A 26,308-nucleotide genomic window follows, 5' to 3' on the forward strand; every position below is an offset into this window, starting at 1 on the left:
ATTTTTTTTTTTACATTATTAAACTTTAAATTAACAGTTTAATCTCATAAATTGAAAATAAATATTTGTGAAATTATGATACATTTGCCAATATATTTTAACTGTATTTTTCTGTGAAAAAAGAAAAAAATTCTTTTAAAAAATTGAAATTTTTTGGTTATTCACAGTTACAGTTTTTTCATGTTATTTTACATTTGACATGTAAAATCACAGTCTATTTTTGTAATTTCATTGATATTTTCCTCTATCTTAAAAATACAGAAAAATCTGTAAAGTAAACTGTGAAAATTCTGTTAAATTACAATTTTTTTTTACAGTGTGTGTATTACTTGTATAGTGTATATTTTTATGGTTTTTGCATGAATGTGTGGCTGCCTATCTTTGCCAGAACATTCAAGTATGAGACATTTTTAACCTCAACAGAGTCTTTCTTGATTGAGTAAAAGTCAAAATGAAAGTAAAAGTAGCCTAAATAAATCAGGTTATGCAGAAATTGCTTTAAAATGGTTATTTATGCACAAATTTGCTCATAAATTAGAGGTAAATTGCAAATTCAATCATGATGCTTTGCCATTTTTAAGAAGTAGAGAAATAAAAAAATAAGCATATGAGTAGACGTCACCTATTTGAATAGATTTACCTCCTATATTAGAGGCCAAGGACAGCCCTTTTGAAACTTCTGCTTATAAATCATGCTGGTGTGTAATGTGATAAATAATGGTGATGTAACTCACCTCTAAGTCATTTTGAGACTGATTCACTTCAGTCGGATTGTATCTGCCCCCTATGATCTGGTATTTTTACAGTGAAGCCTGTCAGTCAAGAACTTGGGAAACAAGACAGAGCCATGGAGGCATCCCTCTGCCTGTAGTCAGGATATAAGATTAGCCACTAACCACTATAATTTCTGGTGTACAACATCCTATTAATGCTGAGTCCAGCCTTAGTTTTCTTGATGCCAATATAAACCGGTGTCTTAGTGGAATCTGAAAGGAACTAGTTTACTCCTCAAAGTATCCTATATTATAAAAGGGAAGTGGACTCTGTCTGTGTGTCTCGGGCATCACACAAAATCCAGAAAGAGCTGACTGCTGCAGTTTGGTATACTTGTGTATTTTTGGTCAAGGAAGAGACTAGGGAAAACGGCAAGTTGATAGGCCCAATATGTTGGGAGTTATTTGTAATTTTGGAATACAATAACCTTACAATCACATTGCTATGCCCAGAATCATAGAATCATCATTAAAGTGGGTTACCTAAAACAGATATATACAATAGGGCCACACTGCCATGGTGTCAAATTTCATGTGCAGAAACAGACATGCCAGCTGAGAGGTTATTCAACCGAAAATACCAGTGGAATTTATCAAGAAAGTAAAGGAATGAACTGTGTCAGAGGATCTAGAACCCATGGTTCCCCACGGGTCAATGCACTAATTATATGTATATGTTTATTAACATTATACACTGTGTTAAATTCCTAGGATTATGTGGCACATACTTTTTCTTTTTGGCCAACTTGATATTGAAGTTCAATAAACCCCACACATATGTTACAACATGGGAAGACTCAGTAACATTCATGGTAAGATCATGATTCATACTCATATTTTGCAAGTATCAGAAGACCCATCCCTGTGTCTACGCCTATGAGCTTACTATTTTTGAAGTCCTGTTAGGGTGGTAAAATTTAAAACCCTCCATTAAAATTATAAAAGTATTTTTATAGACTTAGTGGTGGTTAAAGACAGAGTGATTAACTGTGCTTCAAATATGAAACATACAAGATACAAATAAAGGCTCTAATTTACAGTACTTTGAATCTGATTTATCAAAAATACCACACAGACAAAGGACTTCCTTTGGGAAGAGTCTACAATGATTTTCTGTTGTCAGTGTAGCCGTGCTCATGCATGTGGCTCGTGCATGCTCAGTCTATGTGATGTAACTCTATGCTGCAGGGCTCAGTGTGGAAGAGGCCTCAGCATTCTCACTCTTAGCCACCATCAACCATTCTCCTCTCTCGCTACACTGCATCTATCTATCTATCTATCTATCTATCTATCTATCTATCTATCTATCTATCTATCTATCTATCTATCTATCTATCTATCTATCTATCTATCTATCTATCTATCTATCTATCTATCTATCTATCTATCTATCTAGCCTCATCGCGCCCCCTACTGACATATGTAATAAATAGTTTTCCAACAGGGACCGCCGAGAGACAGATTCCCTGAGGACAAAAGGATGTGGGTGGGGTTTAGCGCCATCTGCGAGCTGGAGATGTGGATGTGTGTGTGGTTGTGAGAGAGAGGGAGGCCTTCATTTGCATTATGAAAAATGGCTATGGCTTGTATTTATGGCAATCTTTTATCCCACTGAAACTGATTTGGTTTGCTGTCCTGCTGGTGTATACAAGCTGAAATGTGTGAAAAAAGAAAATTAGTATGAAAGTGTTAAACCTTATAAATTTGGCAAAGATGATAAAATTTGGGAAAGAACAAGCATTTCACCACATAACATTTTGGGGGGGAATTCCTCAATAAATGTGTGAATAGATAACAAATACAACTATAATACAACTAAAAAAAAATCAAATTACAAGAGTTCAAATGTATGAAGGTATACACTGAGGCTATGTTCAACTAATACAAAGACTATAAATGCAGTGTTTATTCACTAAATTAGATTAAAGATAGTTTTTTAACACATGTTAAAACATTTAAATCATGTTGAGAACAAATTTTTAACTGATTTCAGCTGAAAAAAACACAGCAATATAAAAAATTAGAACTCATCTAAGTATACAAAATCATCTTTCTGGCAGATTTTATTCCTAATATTTATTTAATGATACTTTGATGATGAATAAGTTGTTGTTTTTAACACATGAGTTATGTATAATGATTTATTTATATAAATCTTGCAAGCAATGAAAGACAGTATTGATTACTCAGGAAATAAACTGGCTTCAAAAATTGATAGATTTAACTATCTTGAAAGAAATATATTTATTTTTTATATTTCATTTTATTTTATTTTAAATGATAGGGGTAGGAGCTAAAATAGAAAATGTCAAAAAATTAAACAAACAAACAAACAAACAAAACAGCTGCACATATCTACCAGTATCAGTACATATATAATGAAGATTTACTGCACACCCACTACTAAAGTTCACTGATAATATATTCAACAATTAAATCCAAGCATTACATTTAATATCAAACATCACAGTCATGCAGGAATGCACACATGCAAAAGGCAGAACCCATGAACTAACACAAACAAATTGTACAACATATAATACATACATACATATATAACTGTGTGAGTCCATGTAGTGTCTTGTAGTTAATGAGCAGTATCTTGAAATCAGATCTGGCATGTAGAGGTTTTCCAAGTAATGAGAGAAGAACAGGAGTGATATGATCCAAATTCTTAGTATTGCTTAAAATCGAAGCAGCAGTGTTTTGTACAACCACAAATAACAAAGACTTCTATCAGTATGGAAAAATGCAAATGAAAAAATAAAGCAGTGATATGTGTTTCATTATCTGGTCAGCTTTATTTAACATCTTCCGGCATCCAACACATTCAAGAAAAAGTTGGAAAGATTAGGACTAATAATAATTTTACATAAGGAAATAACTGTGATTTGACGTGGGTGATGTGAAATTGATTATTTGATACAAATGCAGCATCCCGGACAGGTTGACTCCTGTAGGAACAAAGATCATCAGTTATTGAAATGTTAGAAAAATACAAACTATTTGGATATTTCGGCCTCTACAGTGCAGAACATAATTAAGAGTCAAGAAATTTGGATGTATATTAGTGTGTAAGGGGAGAGGTGCAAGCCTAAACTGTGATCTCTAAACCCTCAGGCATCACTACATGAACAACCGTTGTCCATCTATAGCTAATTAATAACAGGATAACTGTGACAAACCTTTGTCAAGTTCAGCAATATATTAATGAGTTTATATGAAATGACATGAAGTACGATTATGTCCATGAGTCGGCTTATGAGCTTTGCAAAACAAAAACAACAGTGTTAAATATATCTGTTTTCATGACTCCAAACAGACAAACCAAGTGCTGCTTAACCCATAAAGACCCAGGGCTACTTTTTTGTCAGTTCCCAAATGAATTTTTCTCATTATTTAATCTTTCTGAAGTGATTTATCAGCATTTATTACAATATTATCCTCTGCATTTTACATTTTTCAGTGCCAATCAGGTATATTTAATTTAATGATCATGTAGATGTTCATGAAAACCTAGAGTAAATTCAAAGGTTACTGTTTTACAAAAGAAAAAACTGAAGAAACAGTGACTTTTTCAGCAAGGATATCAATGTCTTAACAAGCATCTACAACTTCTGTCATTAGTCAAACTCCATGGGTTTTACTGGTGAATCAATGTTATGGAAGATGACAGTGTTTCCACTGTAACTACAGAGCCTCTGAACATCCAAATGGGTCATATCTGATGACCATGAAAAGATGACAAAATACATTTTACACCAATTATTTACATGTATTGATAGGATTAGTGGATCAACAATTATTAAACATTTTAGATCAGTAGATGTTTTTTGTTGCAGGTGGCTGTTTGGGGCTTTATGGGTTAAAAGTCAAACTCAAATGACCAGTGATTTAAATGATCTGTTTCTTCAGGCAGAAATTCCAGTGTTTACTGGTTCAGCACCTCAGCTGTACTGTCATTTGAAATATAGTTACATTTATAGATAAAATAACTGTAATCAGTGTGACCCCAGCCATACACTGCTTTCTGTAAGACATTAGCAACTAAAAAGGTTTAGTATTTCAACTGAAGTGCTTCAATCAATGTGTTGTAAAAGCCTATTATATTATATAATGAGTAAAAAAAAGTGCAATATTCCTCTTGAAATGCACTGGAATAGAAGCATATATTGGAATAAATGTACTTCCTTTCCACTACTGAGCAATGATAAAATGTTAAATATATAATTTAAAAAAGAAGTCATTTCTTCTCTACTTTCAACATTACATTGAAATCCTGCTTATAATTGCGGTGCATTTACAGTATGCAGTAATTCTGTCGCTTTAAGTGAGTGTTTCTGTTTTCAGTATGCATTAAAGTGACCTTATCCTTCTGTCTCCTTGGGAATCACTCCTTTACATAGTCCTATAATATACTGTGACTGTAGCTCTCTCTACTTTTCGTGATTGCATTTCATAAGCCGTATATGTCCTATAAAAGAGTGGCTGTGTCTTTTCAGCTGCAGGGCACAGTGGAGGCAGGGATGCCTCAGTGTCTGTCTTTGTTTTATGCTTCACCACTCAATTACACGTCTGGCGTCACAGAATGAAGCCAAGGCAGTAAAAGTTAAAGGAAAACCTATATTTTCTATAGCTGCACATCTTTTATCCTGTCTGGAGCTTAATTCCAGGTTTTCAAAAGGCTGCAGGATGAATTTAGTCATTTTGTGTCCCACCTCGCCATCTAGTGGTGATCTCACACTTGAATATATTTGAGATGGAGGTGAAACTTTTTGACCTCTGTTGAAAGGACAGGAATAAAATATAAGACATGTTTTAATCACTGAAATATATGATGGCCTGGCCCACTATATTTGGAAAAGCACAGTATTTGCACCCGTTGACCTCACATTGATGCAACATCTTGTACCTAGAGTTTGACTTTGAGGGGTGAACATGATTACCCAGTGGTGTAAAATGGTTATGGTGGGTCCCAGCACACACTATAACTACTATCACATCACAGCATCACATTGTTTCCTCACATGAACTGTTGGATATGACAAAAATACCAGAAAATCAGCAGTATTAATTGTATTTATTGTTGTCTTTTGGATTATATTTACTTTTTCTAATTTTGTTTTAAATGCACAAATATTTAATTGGACTATATTTAGCTTTACATATATTTTTTGGACACATAACAATACTGAAACTGGCTGAGGCAACCCCAGATCATAACACAGCCCCCACAGGGCAGTACTGGAGGCACTATGCATCATGGGTAATCACTTCATCTATCTCTCTTCATGCTGGAGCCTTTTCAAACTGGACTCATTAGACCACATCACCTATTTCCATTGAAATACAGTCCAGTTTTCATGTTCTCTACCAAACTGATGTTTTTTTTTTTAGGAAAAGAAAAGCTACACATTACATCAGTTATGATTAAAAAAATAACTTGTTGCAGCTGAAATATATTAAATGCTGTAATTTTTGCTTATTTAAATGCAAATGGGAACTTTTTGTTGCCTGTGCAGTGTAATTTTTCAACAGATTGCCAGAATTGCAAGAAAAAATATATGTCCAAAATATGTAATTCATCTAATTTAAAGGTCTAACACAGGGGTGTCAAACATGCGGGCTGGGGGCCATATGTGGCCCACAAAAGGTTCCAGTTCGGCCCCTGGAATGTTTTTGCCAAGTGCAAAAATTCCACAGTCTTGAATTGAATTAAGCAAAAAAAAAAAAATTAGCTTGAATTAAGGAAAAAAATCTTGAATTAAGCCAGAAAAACTTCAATTAAGTAAAAAAAAAAAATCCTCAATTAAGCCAAAAAAAAAAAAAAAAAAATCTCAAATTTAGCAAAAGATCTTGAATTAAGCCAAAAAATAAAAAAATAAAAAAATCTTCAATTAGGTTAAAAAAAACCCATCTTGAATTAAGCAAAAAAAAAATAAAAATCTTGAATTAAGCCAAAAATAATCTTCAATAAAGAAACCAGCACTAACGACATAATATAGTTAACAGAAACTACATTATGACTCACAACATTAACCAAAGACTTGCAGAGTCCAGCAAGAACTGTTTCAAATGATAAAAGGGCGACACCTAGTGGAGACAAAAGACATAGATCCTCAAACTGTCCATGTTTGGCCTGTATTGTTCCACCAAGTGTGGCTCATATTTATTAAGTAAAGATTTGTTTATTTAAGAATATATTATTTAGAATATATTATGCATTTGTTGCCTTTTTAAATCAATAATTCTGCATATTTAGAAGGCTTTTTGAAGTTTGGATTTAATTTGATTTATTCTAGTATATATTGTTTAATTGTGTGTGGTTTTATTATGTGACTATTTTTTATTTGAATGACTGGTGATGACTGGATGACTGATTAATTGCTTAATATACTACAAAATGCATGCACGAGAGTCTGTCATCACTTTCCAAACAAGGAAAGCATATTCGCGCTAAAGCCGTGGTGCCTCCATTTACTGTCGGAAATATGAGTGTTCGATCATATGTGAACCGACCACGGTAACGAGGTAGCGTGGCCGAGCGGTCTAAGGCGCTGGATTAAGGCTCCAGTCTCTTCGGGGGCGTGGGTTCGAATCCCACCGCTGCCAGGAAGTTTTTCCTCTGATAATTTAGTTACTACATTTACAGCTAAATAAGTCCAGCAGGTGTAAAACCAACCATATCACTACTTACTCAAGTCATTGTAGACAGGCTTTGTTCCACACTGTGCATCTGGCATGTAAAGAAATAAGAAGAGTAAAGTACTTTTTAGAATAACAAACCACACAACAAAAACAGAAACAATCAGTATACAGACCAAAAGTGCAAAAGAACAAGGTTAAAAAAAATTCTCTACTCAAAAAGAAGTACGGATACTATATCTAAGATCATCTTTTACATCTTATTTTTCACATCTTTACATCATTTTAATCTTTTTACATCCTTTTTATTTGTTTGTTTTGCTTTTTTTCCCACACCCTTTGCATTTCTTTCATCCTGTCTCATTTTTAGTTGTTTTTTCCCACTGTTTTCATCAAATTTAAACCTTTACATGTATATTTACATGTTCAATCTTTTTCATGTTGTTGCATTTTGTACATAATTTCTGTCTTGTTTATGTCTTTTATGTTGCTTTCCCCATATCTCATCTTGTACATAATTTTTCATTTGTTTATTATGTCATTATTATCTTTTACATATTTTTTTTTATATCTTTTACATCATTTCACTTTTGTTGCATCTATTCCATAAGTTTTTTGTACATCCTTCCCATCATTGTCATGTCTTTACATCTTTTACATTGTTTTCCATCTGTCACTTTAACCCTTTCATGCATGAATTATGAGAACTTTAATCGAGATTTTTTTTCTGGAGTGTATTCCTAGTTTATTCCTCTTTAAGCATGAAAAAAAATCATTGCGATTGATTTTTTATTAATCTATTTTTCATGGAGTTACAAAAATGTTCACTCAGCTGGACACCATGCGTTTAACCCTTTCATGCATGAATTATGATTACTGAAATAAAGATTTTTTTCCTGAATGTTTTTATTCCTCTTTAGGCATGAAAAAAACAATGTGACTGAAATTTATTTATGAAACTATTTTTCATGGAGTTGCAGAAATGTCCCCTCAGCTGGACACCATGCATTTAATTTTTGAAGCAAAGAAACATGTATTTACTGACATACTGTGTGAAAACTGTGAAATAAAATCATTTTTAATGCTGTGAATCTGTTGTTTCCTCACATTTAACATACCATAATACTAGTTATTACTCAATCAGATAATATGCAAAAAAAAAAAAAAAACAACTTTTTGTTTTAAAAGAAATTTAAATTACTGTCTAATAACAATTAGCAATTCATTTAGACTCAAATATGTTACTGGAGATCAGGTTTAGCAAGAACAGGAACAGTAATGGTATGAATTGTCATGTATGGGGTGTTGCATAAGTGTCCACTGTGTTGGTTGATATGCAAGTAAAACAAAATCCATGAATATACAATAGAACAACTGTAGAATAACTGTCCACTGTAGTGACCACTATGCATGAAAGGATTAATTTTAGAAGCAAAGAAACATGTATTTACAGATATACTATGTGAAAACCATGAAATAAAAACATTTTTAATGCTGCTAACCTGATGTTCTCTCACATTTTAACACACCTGCATGCTGATGATATGCCAAAAAAAAAAAAAAGCAACTTTTGCTTTAAAAAACAAACAAACAAAACAAAACTGTTTATTTCAGTCTAGTAACAATTATCAATTTTTTACACTCAAACATGTTACTGTAGATCAGGTTTATCTGGAAGAGCAAAGTTACAGTAATGGTATGAATTGCAGTGTATGGGATGATGCCCAAAACAACAAATCCATAAATATACAAGAAAACACTTTTGATCAGCTGTCCACCGTAGTGACCACTATGCCTGAAAGGGTTAACCCTTTAACCCCTGAGGCCTGATTCCAGGTAAAGGTTAATGAACTAAATCAGCTGAAATACTGGAGTCCTGTTACTAACCTGATGCTTTTAGACCAAGTGATAGGAAACTGTTATAAAATGGTACAAAACAGCCTTATAACAGTCAATTTTACTATATTATAACAATTATTACTTCATTTATTATTATCATCAGGGTATCTGCAAGTTTGATGGAAGACAAATTTGTGACTTTTAAAGACATTTTCAAAATGGTTTTGGTCAAATTTAAGACCTTAACTAACAGTACAATGGGCTTCAATGACATTTACTGGGCTCTAAGGTTTATTTTATTTCCATTCTAAGTTAATTGATTTGATTTAACTAAATTTACACTGAATCATTGATTAATAATTAAAGTAATGTTACTGTTTTCATCCTAAGTCATGGATAAAAGTTTGAAGTTGACATCATTTATAGGTGATTATGTTCTTATTTTACTGGTGCGACCCTCCTATTAATAATATCTTGTTACTTCTTTTACCTATTTTCTTTCTTTCTTGATATGATTTTACATTTTTTTCTACATGTCTTGTTCCATCTTTTTCTCCTGAGCATTCTCTTCTACATTCGCGTGGTTGAATTCTTAACATCCATAAAGTCCTCCATAGAATATTCTTCCTCTGCTTCAATTAGAAAAATAAACCCACATATTATTTTATCTTTACATATTTTACTCTGATAACACTGGTCTACAAGGAAAATGCTTCCAGAATAAAAGTAATGAAATTTTACCACACGAGAGTTACTGATAAAGAAAAATCAAGTTAAAAATGATGGTTGGCTGAACTTTCCAAGATACAGCCTTGGGTCAAAATGTGAAACTCAAGAATTAACGAGAGAATGGGTTTGACTCGAAAGGAATATTTGTCTCAGAGCTACAAGATCTACTTCAAAACACTGTCTGCACATTAGAATACATTCACTTTACAGGTTCTATTTAGTGGAAGATTTATAAAACTATTATACAGGGTGTCCCATAAGTCTCCATACATAGGAGACATAATACATTCCATACATATATGGTTCTAACATGTATTTCTTTATATTTCTTCTTTATAGTTCTTCAGCAGACATGCATTGAAATGTGTTCCCGACAAAATGGCAGTCATACAGAGCATATTATATAAATAAAAATGGTTTATGTCAAGAAACGTTTAGTTTTCCTACAGGGTGGGGAAGCAAAATTTACAATATTTTGAGGCAGGGAATGAAAGACAGTGTATGACCAATTAGTTTATCGAAAGTCATGAGAATTTAAATCTTCAAATCATATTTTACTGCATTTTTAACGGTCTTGTTGTCTACCGCAAGTTCAATTGCCATTTTTCTCCTGGATTTGGTTGGATCCTGTAGGATTTTAGAGCTTTAATAAAAGCTTTGGTACGTTTTTTGTCGCTTCCTCCACTTCCAGACTTTCTTGTAACAGTTTTGCTAATAGTCATTCTCTTCTTTACATTATAAACAGTCTTTATGGACACTCCAACTATTTTTGAAATCTCCTTTGGTGTGACGAGTGCATTCAGCAAATCACACATTCTTTGACGTGTACTTTCCTGATTACTCATATGGGCAAAAGTTTCTGAAAAAGTATGGATAATAGTGTTAGGTATGATTATGACATCAATATATGTTTGGTTTCAAAACAATTGACGTAGTGCCTGCTGAGAAAAAAACAACTAAATGTTCATTGTAAATTTTGCTTCCCCACCCTGTATGTATGGAGACTTATGGGACACCCTGTATAAATGTACATAAACCATTATATACTAGTCAACATTTGCTAGGGATCAGTTTTATATTTGCACAGTAATTGATGTTGTATAATATTTTGGGTGACTTCATATATTATGTGTGTAGTTTGGCTAGTCATGTAAAGAAAAATGGACCAAAAGGTAAAAAAACATAAATTTTATTGCATTTTCAGGCAAAAGGGTGATACAACCCTAGAAATTAGAGTTCACAACAATTACTCTTCCAATTTTGTTTTCACTGAAACCACTCAGAATGTTCTGAAACACATACGGTGTGATGTCAATAATGTGTGTGGCCACCATCCGCATCCATAGGCTGTACTCCACTGGGAAAATAAACTGTCAAGTTTCCAGAATTACACCCCCGAATATAGCAAAGTTATAGTCCTGATCCCTAGCAAAGGTTGACTAGTGTATATGTGTAATGACACTTAATCATATACCTTGAAAACATCAGCAAACCGGCACTTTTGTCATTTATTTTCCAATTAATCTCATTAAAATACGTAACATTTAGCACATTTAATGTCTGAAGCAAATCATTTCTAACAAATTGTAGACCAGTGTAATGACGACCGGGTAAGAACAGCTGCGCGGCCCTGGCTGGGTCTCGACCCGGACTTTGGTGTAGACTAGAGTCTCGGAAGTCGGAGCTCGACAGGAACACGTGAAGGCAACACCGTTGGACGCGACGGAGAGCAGAGGAAAGAAAAGGGCAAGGAAGGGACCTGTGATCAAATTCAGCCTCAACTATTGGCGCCAATCCGGCTATAAGACAAATAAAACTACTCAAATTCCATTGAGGTTTTAATCAAATCGGCGACTACCCGCTTCTCCTTTCATACCCATCGGTCGGTGCTGTAGCCTGCTAGCCTCGTTAGCAGCCTCTCTATCATTGTCATTAATCTGGCCCATTTGTCTGTGTGTGCGGTCACTAATAACTGAGCAGCGGTTTGCACAGGGACAATAGAGGTGTGTTTCTCCTGGGTCACCCGTAAGACACAGCCGCCAAAATGGGGGTGAGTTCTGTGTGTTTTGCTAAATGTGTCCGTGGTGTTACAACGAAAGGTGGATGTTTTGGGCTGCGTGATGGTGAGAGGAGAAAAAGAAAGAAAGAGAAAGAAGGAGGGAGGAGAGGAAGGTGGTGGGTAGATGGAGCTAAAGGTGTCGCTGGCACCGGGGCTTATTTGGCAGCGTTAGCCGTTTAGCTGCCTCCAGAGAGCGGAGACAGCTTTTCATTGTTTGCCCCCACGTCGGCTACCCTTTGCTTTTATGGCATTTTCATCATTATTACTGCAATGTCCTTGCCGCTGTGCTCAGTTAACTCTTCCTGATGTGTGTTGTGACATTGTTAGCTTGCTAGCTGTGTTAGCCACTTAGGAATGCTTCATTAATGGCGAGAGCTCTGCTAGCCACTGTATTAACGCTATTGTTAACATTTGCACTGTTGGTTACAATGTGCTGCCTTTCCTACCAGGTTATAATAAAGTCATGCTTGTTTATTGTGGATAATGTATTTGTCAGCATCCACTAGGCCTGTACACATGCTGCATACCTGTGTTAGTTTGCACTATTGTTGGTGCTTTAAAGCTAGTTACTAAGCAGACTGAGTTTATCCCCACTTTCACTCAAGATAAACCAATCCACGTGTTTCCACAGTCCCAGCTCAGTCTGCAGCTTCTCTGTGCTTGGTACAGAGTTAATGCTTTGAGCTGAGATGGCTATTTACTGCATTCTTTCCCCTAATTGTTCCGTCTTCTTTTCTGGCCTGAATCTAATGAAAGAATTTGGATAACTTGTTGTTTGTCCGTAAATGCACCACATCTGGAATGTAACAATGTTACTGAGAACATGAATAGCAAGTTGAAAATATAGGGATTTCCATGATTTAACAGCATGCAGAAAAGTTACTCCAGGTCTCAACCATAAGGATTGCCCTTTTTACATCTATAAACTTGCCTGTGGTAAATAAGAAATGAGGGTTCAGTGTAATTTGTTCACTGTCTTTGCATCATAACAGCCCTCAGATAGTGACAGACTTTTAGTGTATCATATTTGAAACCTTGACCTTTGATGAACTGACTACCCAGTGAATGAAATATTATCAGTTCATCACTGAGTCCACGTGAATATTTTTGGTCAGATTTGAGGAAGTCCCAGAGATATTGCATTCATTAGAATTATCACATTGGCCTTGGGCACCAAAAGCTTTGTAGTTCATCCTGATGTCCAAGTGAACGTTTGTGCCAAATTTGGCTCATTCTCACAATCTGTTTCTGAGACACTGGGTGTGAAACACAACAAGGACTGACCAATAGATGGACAATCTTACTTGTAGAGATGCACTGTAGATTCCTCTAATAAGAATTAAGTTGTAGGTAAAAACACTCAGGAGTTGAAGTACGAGCATCAGTTCATTTAGGAATGAGAGTTTTCTTGGGTTGGTCAGTGTTGGAGGATATGAAAAACACCCAAATTGTGTAGTTCGTAGTCATATGAAGTCTGAGAACAAGATAGATAACAAGTAAGTTTCTGTTCCAAGGCAAGTCAAATTTCTGAAAGTGCTATAAAACAAGCTAGTTACAGCTTCTCTGATTATTGCTGATAAAGAAACAATTTGTGTATGAGCAAGTATAAATTGAGTTTAAGATGGTAGATTTCGGACTGGTTTAGAATAAAGAAAACATTAAATAACATTAATGTTGAAATGTGAAGGTGGCATGAGTGAATAATCTCCCAGTAGAATAATAGTAGGACACAGACGAGGCTGCAGGTAACATGTTGGAGCCAAATCTCCCTAAATCAAAAGTAATTTACAAAGCTAAAAACACAGAAGCTACACACATTCAGAAGATTTAAGAAGTCTTGAGTCCAGTAACTGTAATAATCACAGACCATAAAATGTCTCAATTATGACTGGATGTTGGTACTGATTGAAATATGTAGGAATAAAGACATTTGATAGAAATCCACACAAGCATAAATATAATATACCATTAAAAAAAGAAAAAAAAAAACACCAGTAACACCTGCCATAACCCTAAATTGTTCTGTATTCAAACATAAGAAACATCATCACACAATGAGACATTGTGTCTTAAATGAGACAATCTGTCTTAAATGGCCTTCATTAAGTTATTAAAAAGTCTTAATATATTAAAACCTGCAGAAACGCTGGAATTTTACCTGAAACCTGAACATTTCCAGTGCTTTAAATTTCTAGTTTCAAATCATGTTGTCAAACTCAATGCTAATTAATTTTCAGTTGAGCCACTAATTGTGTTGGTTTGCTGCATAGGATATCCCCCAGGAAACAGTGTTGGATAGAAAGATGGAGCAGCTCTCTTTAAATATGTTTTCAGAATGAAATCAGTCCTCTGTTCTTTTCCCTAGAAAGTTACAGACTTCGTATAAGTTTATTCACTGATATGACGTCAGTGGAAGGGATCTTTGAGTGTATATGCAGTTATATGTTGTGTCACAAGGTTGGTTCATTTAGCTGCACTTACAGGAGCTGATAAAGCATCTATTCTATCTATATCAAGCAGTGAGATGCAGTTGGAGTAATTTGTGTGAATAATGGTTGCACCAGTGCTGAGATGAGCACTGGACATGGAGCCAACAGCCGACTAAATTAGAGTATCAGCATCAGAGAATTTATCCAATACTATAATCTCACATGAATAATGTGCAGTGTCAGTGATGAGAAGCGGTGAGAATGTAGCTGCTGTTTTGTTAGTTTTGCTGCCTCAATGAACTGGATGTAAAAGGTGTTGACATGATAGATGAGGATTATTTTGTGTGAATCAATTCCAGCTCTTATTCTTTGTTCTGCACGCTAAACCTCCATATGTTTGTCTTGTTTTGTTTGTGGTTGGTCTTGAGGTCTGCTCTGTCTTGTCTGTTGCAGCATTACTGCGTGTGATAAAATGCTGCTGCAGGTTTAGACACAGATGCATAGAGTTGCAGTGTTTGTCAAATGCACGTAGTTTCTCGGGCTAAGACATGGGTCTGTGTCCATGGAGTCTGTCAGAGTTGGGTTTCTGTAATACTGCTTAAGCTTTGTGTTTTATATATGAGTTTTCGGTCATAAAATTCTGTCATTTTATCACCAGACATTACACATTCAGAGCACAATGAAGCGGATACCTACATGAGAAAGATCAGGTTAAATATGTATTTTAATCACGCAGATATGATTCATCTCCTGCCAGCGGGGCCCAAAAGAATAAGAAGAAATAGGACAGAAATTATCATCTGTCTTGTATCTTGTCTGCTATGTCTGAACACATTTTCTGCCTTTTATTGTATTCTGTGTGCAGAGGAAGTCCAACAGAGCGAAGGAGAAGAAAGCCCGGCGTCTGGAGGAACGGGCAGCGATGGATGCCGTCTGTGCAAAGGTGGACGCAGCCAATAAGGTGATCTCCTTGTAGGGTTTATCAGTGAGTTTAGAGCAGATGAGAACATGATTGGGAAGAGTGTGAATACTGTTGTGCATTACGCTGTTTTTCAGATTGGCTTGTTTGAGAAACAAAGGTTGCGGTTTTGTCTTGCCGCCGACTGTTGCAGCTTTTGTCGTTCTGACAGCCGTTAATGATGTTGCATTGATGTTAAAAATAAATGTGCTCTTATTGTTGGGGGCTTCACATAAAAGCCTCCACCACACGACCCTTTTTACATGCTGTTGTACGATTTCCAGTGGGTGTGAATGAAAACATAGACACTTAAGTTGCACTCATATCCGTGATCCACAAGCTAGGAAGGCCCTCTGAAAGGATCATACACATGACAGGAAAATCCACAATATAATACCATATGTGAATTAATGCATAATTAATCAGCATTAATAACTCCTACTATCTAGTAGAGCAGACAGATCCTGCAGCGTGGAGGTGGGTTAAAGCAGGACGGCTGAGACGGGATCAAAACTAGACCATATTGAAGCCTGCAGGGGACAGAACTCCACCCTTTCTCTTTCGGCTGAGCTCGAGCAGCTTCATCAACAATCTCTCCACAGGCCACCCTGGGTTTATTATTTTTCTGTGTCACTTGGTCCCAAAGTGGGGCACTTAGACTTGGACGCGGCTCCCTTGTCCCGCCCCTTTTTACTGTTTATGTGCCAACACAGAAGGAATTCTCCCAAAGCGACTTTTATTTTGGTTGTTGTTATTTTTGCTGAGGTTCTTGCCAACAGGACTGAATCATGACTTTGACTGGTGATTTTTAACGAACAGGCAGAGCATTCAGTTCTTTCTAATAAAATAATTTAACTCATTCATGGTACACTAGGCTCCCCACAGTCTTAATACTTTACAAATGAGGATCCAACCTCAATTATTTTTCATGTTTAAAATAAGGTAATTAACATTCAGCAGGGTGCTAATTAACCAGTGATTAAGCATATCTTATTCAAGTAAATGCGGATGTTTGGGGGATTTATTGTTAAATAACTGGAGGAAAAACACGTGCAGAAATGTACTTTTTCCCTCTTTACAGCAGTGTCTGGCCTCATGGCTACAGAGCCAGAGGGATTAAGTCAGAAAAACAGATTTTGATGACTGTTCTCTTTATTGTAAGAGCTACATTGTTTGAGTTTCATTGAAGGATAAAGAAATGTCGGGCTTCAGTAATTATGCTTTCTCTACTAAAGAGTCCTCCTATATGTCCTTAATTGACTGTTAAATTATCTTGCCGGGAATTTAGTGCTGACCAATTATTCACACTTTGTAAACAATGAGTAAGAAAAACCTTTTCCTCTTTTTTTTTTATTTTGTTCTTTTGCTTATACAATACACTGACTGATCAGATGAATCCTCAGCTTGTGAGCTTATTACACTATCTGACAATATTATCACACTTTGCAGATTTTTCTAATATTGTACATGCCTACTAGAAGATTTCAGTGCATTTTCTGAAAAAGAATACACTGTTCGACATGATTTATTTAATAAGTCATCTAGCAAATTAATTTTTTGTTCAATAAAATGGCAAAACAATTTAGAAGTACTTTTCAAAATGGAAAAAAAGCAAAATTTTGTCACTAGTGAGCCTGCAAAATGCCTTGAATCTTGCAGAGGGCCATCTACACTCAAATAAGAAAAATTATGAAAAAAAATTTTGGGCTCAGATTATAAAGAATGCTGACCCTAGTTTCTGCTGAGGTTTGTTGTGGTGATTTTAATGCTATGATCCCGTTTTCTTTTTAGGTACAAAAGACCTAAAACTAATGCATCTATAAGTAAATCTAGAGTGTGTCAGTGGTGTTCTACTTCAGGTGAGGAGACTGTTATTTTGTGTTTTCCAAGTATTTTAAGCTCATTGTGCTCCCCCTCCTCAGCTTGATGACCCACTGTCTGCCTTCCCAGCCTTCAAAAAGTACGACAGAAATGGGTACGCATCAGTATTCAAGTCCTGCATTCAGTACTTCATGAATTAAGTATCTGTCCGGTGGCATTTTGTCTTCCTCTGCTCTCAGTTTCATATCGTGTAACAGCAGACACGCACCTTCTTGATGTTTCTGACCCTGTTGCGCTGTCGTCTCGTCCAGGTTGAACCTGCAGATAGAGTGTAAGAGAGTGACCTCCCTCAACCCGCTGTCTGTGGAGTGGGCCTTCGAACTCACCAGAGCCAACATGCAGACCCTGTAAGAAGTCTTTTCTCTTCTGCTTGCTTCCAGCTGACCTGTGTGACCCCTGTTTTTCAGAGATGATTGGTTTGATTCACACTGATATGACCGCTAGAACGCTGCTGAAAATAGAAGTGCTGGCAAGCTGGCAGTACACTGTTCAGCAGGAAAGGAAAAACATCAAACAGTAACAGAGGAAGATGTGGATCAGTGTGTTTTTAGACAGTACACAGCGAGCAGCCTGTGGAAAGGAGAGCAGATAAAAGGCATCCAGCGACTACAATTCATCTCTTCTCTTTGCCAGAATGTTAGTCATTTTAATTCAGTGAACAAGTGCACTCTGGAAGAAACCAAATGAGTTTAGTTTCTTCTTGAGCGCCATTGCCGAGGCAGCCTGAGAAACATGCGAGGGTAAAGCAAGCATGTCAGGTCACGCCAGAATCGACCCATTTTCCCTCTCGGTGCACCGTAGGTACGAGCAGAGCGAGTGGGGATGGAAGGAAAGGGAAAAGAGGGAGGAGATGAACGATGAGAGAGCGTGGTACCTGCTGGCCCGTGACGGTGACTCCGCCCCCGTGGCGTTCTCTCACTTCCGATTCGACGTGGAGTGCGGGGAGGAGGTACTATATTGGTAAGGGGCCTACTTCAGATACATTGATGTACTTTTTTTATCGTCCGTGTACACAACAGGCATTACTTTCCCTCCCTGCTGTGACAGATGGGGCAAAACCTCTGCCAAAGCGAGCTTCACAAAGTCAAACAGTAGCTGCTTTGTTCTCCAGTCTTTCTGACCTTTGACTGTCTCTTTTTAGCTATGAGGTCCAGTTAGAGAGTAGAGTGCGAAGGAAAGGGCTTGGCAAGTTCCTCATCCAGATACTACAGCTCATTGCTAACAGGTAAAAACACATCTGCAATATTCATTTAATATGACCAAAAGCATCTAAAATGCTTAAAACTTTTTCAACCACTTTGTATGACCAAAGATAAATAATTGAGGTAAAATGCAGTTTCTGTGCAGCTTCACATATGACCCATTTGGACATTCAATTTCAGATGTTCCATAGTGAACATGGAAACACTGTCATCTTCTGTAATATGGAAATATTATAACATTGATTCACCAGTAAAACCCATGGCAGTGGTCGAAGATGTTTGTTTTTATGTTCAGTTAATGACATATTTTGCTGAAAATGTCACTTTATCTTCTGTTTTCTTTGTTCTGATTCGATGAGCTTTGAAATGACCCTGAGTTTTTGTGAAGATCTACACGATCAGTGAATACAATATAAGAAAATACCAGATTTTCACTGAAAAATCCAGATGAAATTAGAATAGAATGTAATAAAGCAATAGTTTTGGGTCTTCAAAGGTTGCATGATGTGTCCATTTTGGGTTGGTTTATCATAACAGTCCTCCAAATCACACTAGACAGCACCAGCAGATCTTTACTCATATTATGATAGTAGTTCTAGCTTCATTTTCCAAAAACTGTGTGATGGTTGCTCTCAACCCAAGATGGCTGACCTTCCTCCTATATCTGAGCATTAGCTCAGGTAAAAAAAAAATGTGTGTAGGAAACTGTGCCTGTGGTTCATAAATCTAAATTTAGAATAAAATGTTGGCCTCATATGTAAAAATCCATGTCATGCAATATTGTACATCATTGTACATGTATATCTTTTATATTTATTCACAGGTGGCTTATATTGGCATGAACAAACAAAAACAGTCATGATCATACAGAATAGCTCATTAAATTGTAACATTCATACTGAGATAAGCTCTATTTGTATTTGCCTTTTTGACTTCTGTGTGGCTTACAGTACAGGGAAATGGAGAGTATCCCAGAGGAAAGTGGTTTTTTTCCATTAACAGTGGGTATATATTCTCATTTAGCTTGTTTTTGCAGGATTCACATACATTCAGCATCTTGTATTGTGCTCCATGCTGTTTCTAAAAAGTGTTTTTTTTTTTTTAAGTAACTGAGCTTCTAAACTTAAGAAACCATGAAACAAAATAAACTAAAAAAACAACATTTTCCTTACTGTTTTGATTGAGGAATAAAGAACCTTAAAACAAAGTGGATCACAAGGTTAAGCAACATCTTAAACACTAGGGAATGGTGCGTTTCAATGCACGGGACTATTTTCAGCTGTGTATGAATACACTTTTGAGGCTTGCTTTTATTAATAATAGCCCGATGACTGTATATGTGGGAACGAAGCCACTCATCCATGTGTAATAGTGTGACTCACTGAAGTGTTTTTAGTTGATTTGGGACTCGATAGCGCAGATGAACCAGCTCAGTCCAGCTTTAGACACATCAGCAACACTTATTAGGATCAGACCATCATTCATTGGTGTAAGGCTCTTAACATAACCAGTATTCTATCCTAATATGTAGGAGGTAATTTTAGATCCAGATAAGACAATAGAGCTTGTTTTCTGTAAAATCAGTGAATAAAGTATTAGTTTGAGGTTTGTTTTTTTACAGTTTATGTGAAGTTACCTTGTGGAAAGGCCTATTTGTCACATTATGACTTATGTATTCATCTTAATTTGATATTTTTCTTTTATTTACTTATAAATAAAGGTATAGAAAACAGTACTTTTGTGAAACTTGTAGACAATGTGCACGCTTTGACTTTATTCTTGTACAAGTGATAAACAAAATTAGATGTGTTAAAGTGTGTTTTGGACTGGCCTGCAATGTCATTTGCACTTTTCTTCAAATGATACATGTTAACCCAACAAAATGAAAAATAGAGCATACTATCAAACCTAAGACATCTTTTATTGTCCTCGTCACACAGTCATATTTTGGTGTTTTTGGGATAAACTTATAGGAGATAAAATGACACAGATGAGAAGGAAAATGTGTCTAACAAATTTCTTGTTCTGTTCATTCAGCACACAGATGAAGAAAGTGATGTTGACAGTTTTTAAACACAACCATGGGGCTTACCAGTTCTTCAGAGAAGCTTTACAGTGAGTATAATGGACACACAAAAGGGTTATTGTTTACATATGGTGAGATGAAGCAAAAGCATTTATAAAGCACATAAATATTGGACACATATAATTATCTGTGGAGTTAAAAATATAAGTCTTGATACGTTCAGTTCTAAATATATGTTGATCCTTTAGAAACATATAAATAATTGCAGACTATTGATCCACTGCATGAAGTTAAAGTTAGTGCCCCACCCCCCGAAGGGGAGGCAAGGGTTATTGTTTTTGGTTGTTGACACTTCAGCAGCAAAACTCTTGGTTGAATTCATACCAAATTGGGTTTATAGACTGCCAGTGACCCAGAATAGATGTGATTACATTTTGGGAAAAGTAGGTCAAAGTTCAAATTTTTAAATGAATTTTTAGCTTACCAGCCGACAGGCCAAAAGCTATTGTCGTCATGCGGCATCTGGCGGTGGCGTCCGGCGTCCATTACAAAAATTTCAATTGTCTTCTTCTCTGAAACTACAATTCTGATTGACTTCAAACTTGGTATACAGCTTTTTTATGATGATGTCAACAAAATTTAGTGAAATTATTTGGATCTGGATCTGATTCTGGATTTGGTGCGACTTTGAAAAATTTCCCCATTATAAGCGATAGGAAGTGGATCAATGCAATAACTCAGTAAATATAAATGATATCCAGTGTAAATTTCTACAGTCCAGCTCTGATGGAGAGATGACCAAAACACAATGGCCACATGCTGATCAGGATCTTCTTCTGGATCCGGGAACTTACGGAAAATTTTACATGGGCTCTTATGGGGAAAACATTTCAATCGTCTTCTTCTCCGAAACTCTAGTTCTGATTGACTTCAAACTTGGTAGACAGCTTCTTTATGATGATGTCAACACAAGGTATTGAAGTTATTTCGATCCGGATCTGATTCTGGATTTGGTGCAACTTTGACAAATTTTCTCATTATAAGAGATAAGAAGTGGATTGATCCAATAAATCAGTAAGTATCAATGATATCAAGTTGGAATTTGAATTTTCTACAGATCTGATTGGAATATGACCAAAACATGGGTTATTTCTGTAATGTAATAAATACACAGAACTGGGTGATAATAAATGGCATCTGGATACATTTCCCAAAGCTTTTAATTTGGCTGGTAAGCTACAGGGCCATTGGTCCTATTTTTAAAATGTTAGGCTCCAGTGACCTCCTTCACCCTAGTGAGGATAAAGCGGGTTCAGAAAATGCATGAATGAATTTTTTAAATATTTTTTTTTCCCCCAATTTACTTATAATGCCCGAAATTTGTCTGTGTCTACGCTGACATCAGCACATGCATAGACATGATGACATCAGCTGGATCGATGCTAAAATAAGCTACAATGCGTCCGAGGGGTGGGGTTTGTTGTGCCTGGCACCACTTTTTTGTGTTAAAATCAAAAGGACAACACAGACACTTCAGGGTTCCTGACAGACTGCATCTACTCTCTCTTCGCCTCCAGGTTTGAGATCGACGAGACTTCACCAAGTATGTCCGGTTGCTGCGGCGACGACTGCTCTTATGAAATCCTCAGCCGGCGGACCAAACACGGCGAGGCTTCTGCAGGTCACACCCACGGGGGCGGTCACTGCGGGGGCTGCTGCCATTGATTGGCCCTGGCCTCCTTCTCTCTTCACTGATTGGTTAAAAGCCAGCAACTTTCATGGCTGTGTGTGAAAGCTTGAGCTGCCTGCTATTTTGCAAGCATTTTGAGTTTGAGCAGATGTGAAACGATGGTGGAATGCGTCGTACCTGGCTACAGATATTGATGTCGCATTATCAGATTTGTGTTTTTGTTTTTTTCTTCTTTTTTTTTTTTTTTTAAATACTCCTACAAAAGCAGTGTGCAGTGTGAGCTTTCACACATAGCTTCTGTTTTTCCTATTACTTCGTTTAGTGTCTTATCTCTTATCCAAGTTAATGACTATTAGTAATTTCCAGTCAAGAAAAAACTAAGGCACTGCTGACATTCTTTACCACTGCAACAAACCTCATCCCATCCTTTAATCATTTCCCGCTGTGTTATACTGTATTGAATCATTAAGCAGAGCCCAAAAATACAACCAGGGGCCGAAATACCAAGGGTCGTGTTGTAGAAACCTTCTCTTTTCAAGAAGTAACATCTGAAGAAGTAAAGTCTTTTGAATGAAGGCAAGAAAATCCTCAATTATTCAACTTACCTTGAATATTAAATGGATGAATCCATGTCTCTGTAATGCTTCCCTTGACTTCTCCACAGCCTCACTGAGACCATGACCTTGTTTTGCTGAAGCAGGGTCCCAACATTAGGTTGAATGTATTCAAGAAAACAGTGAGAGAAGCCCTGCTGCACTGTAGAATACTGGACTACATTACCTGATACAATGCACGTGGGTTCTAAAAGCTATTTTTGTAACAAAAGCACTGCAGCAGCTGCACTGTTTGGAACCACAACGGCCCGTGATACTACTGTCAATGATTGCAGTACACTATACACACTCCCCACCTCTTCTGTTCAGGTAAAATCCAAACCTCTTCTTTAGTCCTTTTCCCTTAACTTATGAGACAAACTTGCCTTCTTTCTTTATTGCACATAGATTTCTAACCTCCTGTCTCTAAAACATCATCCAAGTCAGATAATATCCTTGTTTCCTTATCAGAGCTTAGACATCATGAAACTTTTTGCAGAAACAGATATTTGATTTGCCTACTGATATTTGTCTCATGCTTCATGTAAAACCGCATCTCCCTTGCTCTTTTTCCACTTCCGTCGTGCCTCACTCCATGCCCTAAAGGCACTGAGCGATGGCAGCAGACCCGTCTTGTGTTGCTGCCATCTTTAGTCACCTTTGTAAAATTGCATTAATCCTGCTTGCCTCTTTGTTCTCTTCATTTCCAAGAGGTACTGTTGATAAACGAGTTGATGTTGATGCTACTTTAACTGTATTTTAAAACGACTAAACCCATCCTCCATTCCTTCTCCTACGTGCTTTGTCAGCATGAGCAAATCATATTGATTTAACATGGTTGGTAGAAGTCACCACTTCATTACAAACAGTAGCTGTCATTAATGTTGTCCGATGGTCATGAACGCTATAAACTTAGAAGAAGGAAGATGATTGGATGGATGGATGGATGGATGGATGGAAGTGATTCTAAAGTACTGAAGGTGTTTTTATTAGATGTAATGTCTCTTCTTATCAGTCATCACTTGTTTTCCAGCCTAGTGTCATCAGTTTGCATGATGAAATTTTTAAAAAAGGAAAAAAAACAAAAACAAAATTACACAACAGCAGTGCTCATTATGAAAGCTGCGCTGCTTGAAACCTCTTCTAAAATCCTCAAGAGGCGGAATGACTTAAATATTTCACACAAATCATTTTGTATTGAGGAGAGGAGGGGTGAAATGTGAAGTTTGTGTTGAGGTTTGGTTTTCTTTTAAAGCATCTCGAAGCCAATGCTGTAACATTTGACTGTGTTTGACATGTGTTTGCTAAGATGCTTTAAAATCACCATAACCTGCCTGTTGTGGGTTTTGGACGTCATGTTACTAATAGAAAGGCTGCTGTAACCACTTGTCAGAATCTGTATCTGTTTACAAAACCTTCAGGGTAACTTTGAATAGAGTGATGATCAGATGGGTTTAAACTCTTTTTAGAAAATGCCACAAAACCCTTTATTTCCAAGCGTGTAGTTGGATTGTTCACATACTCTGTGTGGGCCGGAGAACTGAAAAGACCTCTTTTTTTGCGCTGCTGTGGATATAAATATCCCTCATGTGTAATGTTTCTGAGAGAAGCTCAGTTTGGTACTTTTGCAGTGTTTTTTTAAAAGGTAACACTCTTAAGACTTCACTCTAGATTTAATTTAGACCATGAATGGTTCAAGTATGTTACACAGATTGAAATGTGAAGTTTACGAGGACCACCTGAGTAGAGGATGTGATTTCCTACACTGAAACAAAGATGTTATTCGTTCCAAAATAACCTTTTTACATGATCAAATCCAGAGCCTGCAGTGGAGTTATTTTCAGATGACTTTAAGAAAAGGAAAAAAAAAGGGCCCAACTATTCAGCACCTGAACACAACACCATAGTGTTTCCTGCTTTTTAAAGTATGATCATGAGCAAAACAAACAAAATATGGCGTGTTTTATTTCTGATGAGTACAGTAATCTGTTTTTGTACTTCACTGGTTACAATACAAAGAGGATGTTGTACATAGTGGTAGTGAGTCAACTGACTGACAGTCTCTCTCTCAGGTTAATCAAACGTTATCAAACCTCATCTGTTGTACTTAACAGCCATGTTGTCAGTTAGATGTTGGCTGGGTTGTATCGCCACAGAGTTCGACCTAGAGTCAGTTTCAATTCAGACTTTCAAGAAAGCCTCACATAAGAGTTTTAACACAATAAAGGAAAAGAAAACTCCCATAAGGCTCCTGAACGGCTCCGCCTTGAACATGTGAAAGTACATGAAGGTAAAACAAAAGTGTGAACTGACCCTAGATCAGATCTCAGTGGCTGAATTCAGTCAAGACAGGTGGGCTGTCTTTAAACAGGCTCATTGGATGTGAAAGTATCGAGTGAGCCTAAACCTACAAGTTTATTTTAAGTCGGTGAGTGCTTACACACCCTCACTAAATCACAGCTCTAGGTCTTTTCTCTATGTGTATATATAAGCTGTTGTGAATCCATCTTCATTTTCATTTCTTGGCCTTTTACAGGTAAAAAAAACAAACAAAACACTTTTTTTAAACATGTTTAAAAAAAAACTCCATGTTTGAGAGTGGGTGTTAACAGTCCTGTCCATAAACGACAATGAAAGGGAAAACTAAGTCATTCTGCCTTGTCAGTGTTTTATTTGTATGTTACAAATAAAAGAAAGTTGTTTGACTTTTCGACAGATTTTCTTTGTTTTTCTTTTAAGGGGAATACCAGAAAAAACCTGGCACTGTCATTAAAAAGCTCATTTAATTTAATGCCCTCATCTTTGTACTCTTTCCAACCCTTTTTTAAACTCAATTTTACATTCTTTCCTCATTACATTAAATGCTATAATATGTGACAAAGACGAACCCTGATTTGAAGTCGAAAGGTTTATTCATTTTGTTTTATGATGAAAATAATGTTGGACAGTTAATGATGATAATGAAAGACATTAAAAGGTACTTGGAATAGTCAGAAACCTGCAAAAAATATTGGAATACAAACTGGCAAATGAATATCAATTAGGGTATAAAAGAGTTGAATAAGCTAAAACAAATGGCTGCAATTAAAATACAGTTAATATAATTTTTTACATATTTAAAATCGACCTTTTCTCAATTTTCCTTCATTAGAAAGATTAATTGATGTATCAAAATAATAATTAAAATGTTCACCATATATAATGTGCATGTCTGTAACCTAAATTTGAAACAATGATTAAATATACAAGTTAATTTTTTTTTTTTTTTTTAAGTGTTATTACATTAAATTGGATACTGCTTTCCCTTTGTGATAAAAGAATTTTTTAAATCTATATTAAGTTACTGTGCTACAACATAGCACAGTAAACATATATTTCAAGATTTATTTTACCTGGAGAAGTTAATATAAGATTTAAAAAAGGAAATATTTGTAAAAATGGACCAACTCGCAGTTACTCATGTGGAACTGTGTGTTATAATTGT

General features: G+C 36.1%; 1 protein-coding gene and 1 non-coding gene across 2 annotated transcripts; both read left to right on the plus strand.

The window, feature by feature from the left end:
* Positions 1–7,303: 7,303 nt before the first annotated feature.
* Positions 7,304–7,385, plus strand: trnal-aag (transfer RNA leucine (anticodon AAG)). Its single transcript has one exon. It is a non-coding gene; the product is annotated as a tRNA-Leu (tRNA).
* Positions 7,386–11,669: 4,284 nt separating this feature from the next.
* On the plus strand, positions 11,670–25,534 carry naa40 (N-alpha-acetyltransferase 40, NatD catalytic subunit). Its single transcript, XM_030161800.1, has 8 exons — positions 11,670–12,036; positions 15,340–15,435; positions 17,355–17,407; positions 17,565–17,660; positions 18,115–18,273; positions 18,455–18,538; positions 20,553–20,630; positions 22,119–25,534. The coding sequence occupies exons 1-8, from the start codon at positions 12,031–12,033 to the stop codon at positions 22,264–22,266; spliced, it is 720 nt and encodes a 239-aa protein (XP_030017660.1). The 5' UTR covers positions 11,670–12,030; the 3' UTR covers positions 22,267–25,534.
* Positions 25,535–26,308: the final 774 nt, after the last annotated feature.

Source organism: Sphaeramia orbicularis, chromosome 18 (assembly GCF_902148855.1).
Source record: "Sphaeramia orbicularis chromosome 18, fSphaOr1.1, whole genome shotgun sequence".
Taxonomy (NCBI): domain Eukaryota; kingdom Metazoa; phylum Chordata; class Actinopteri; order Kurtiformes; family Apogonidae; genus Sphaeramia; species Sphaeramia orbicularis.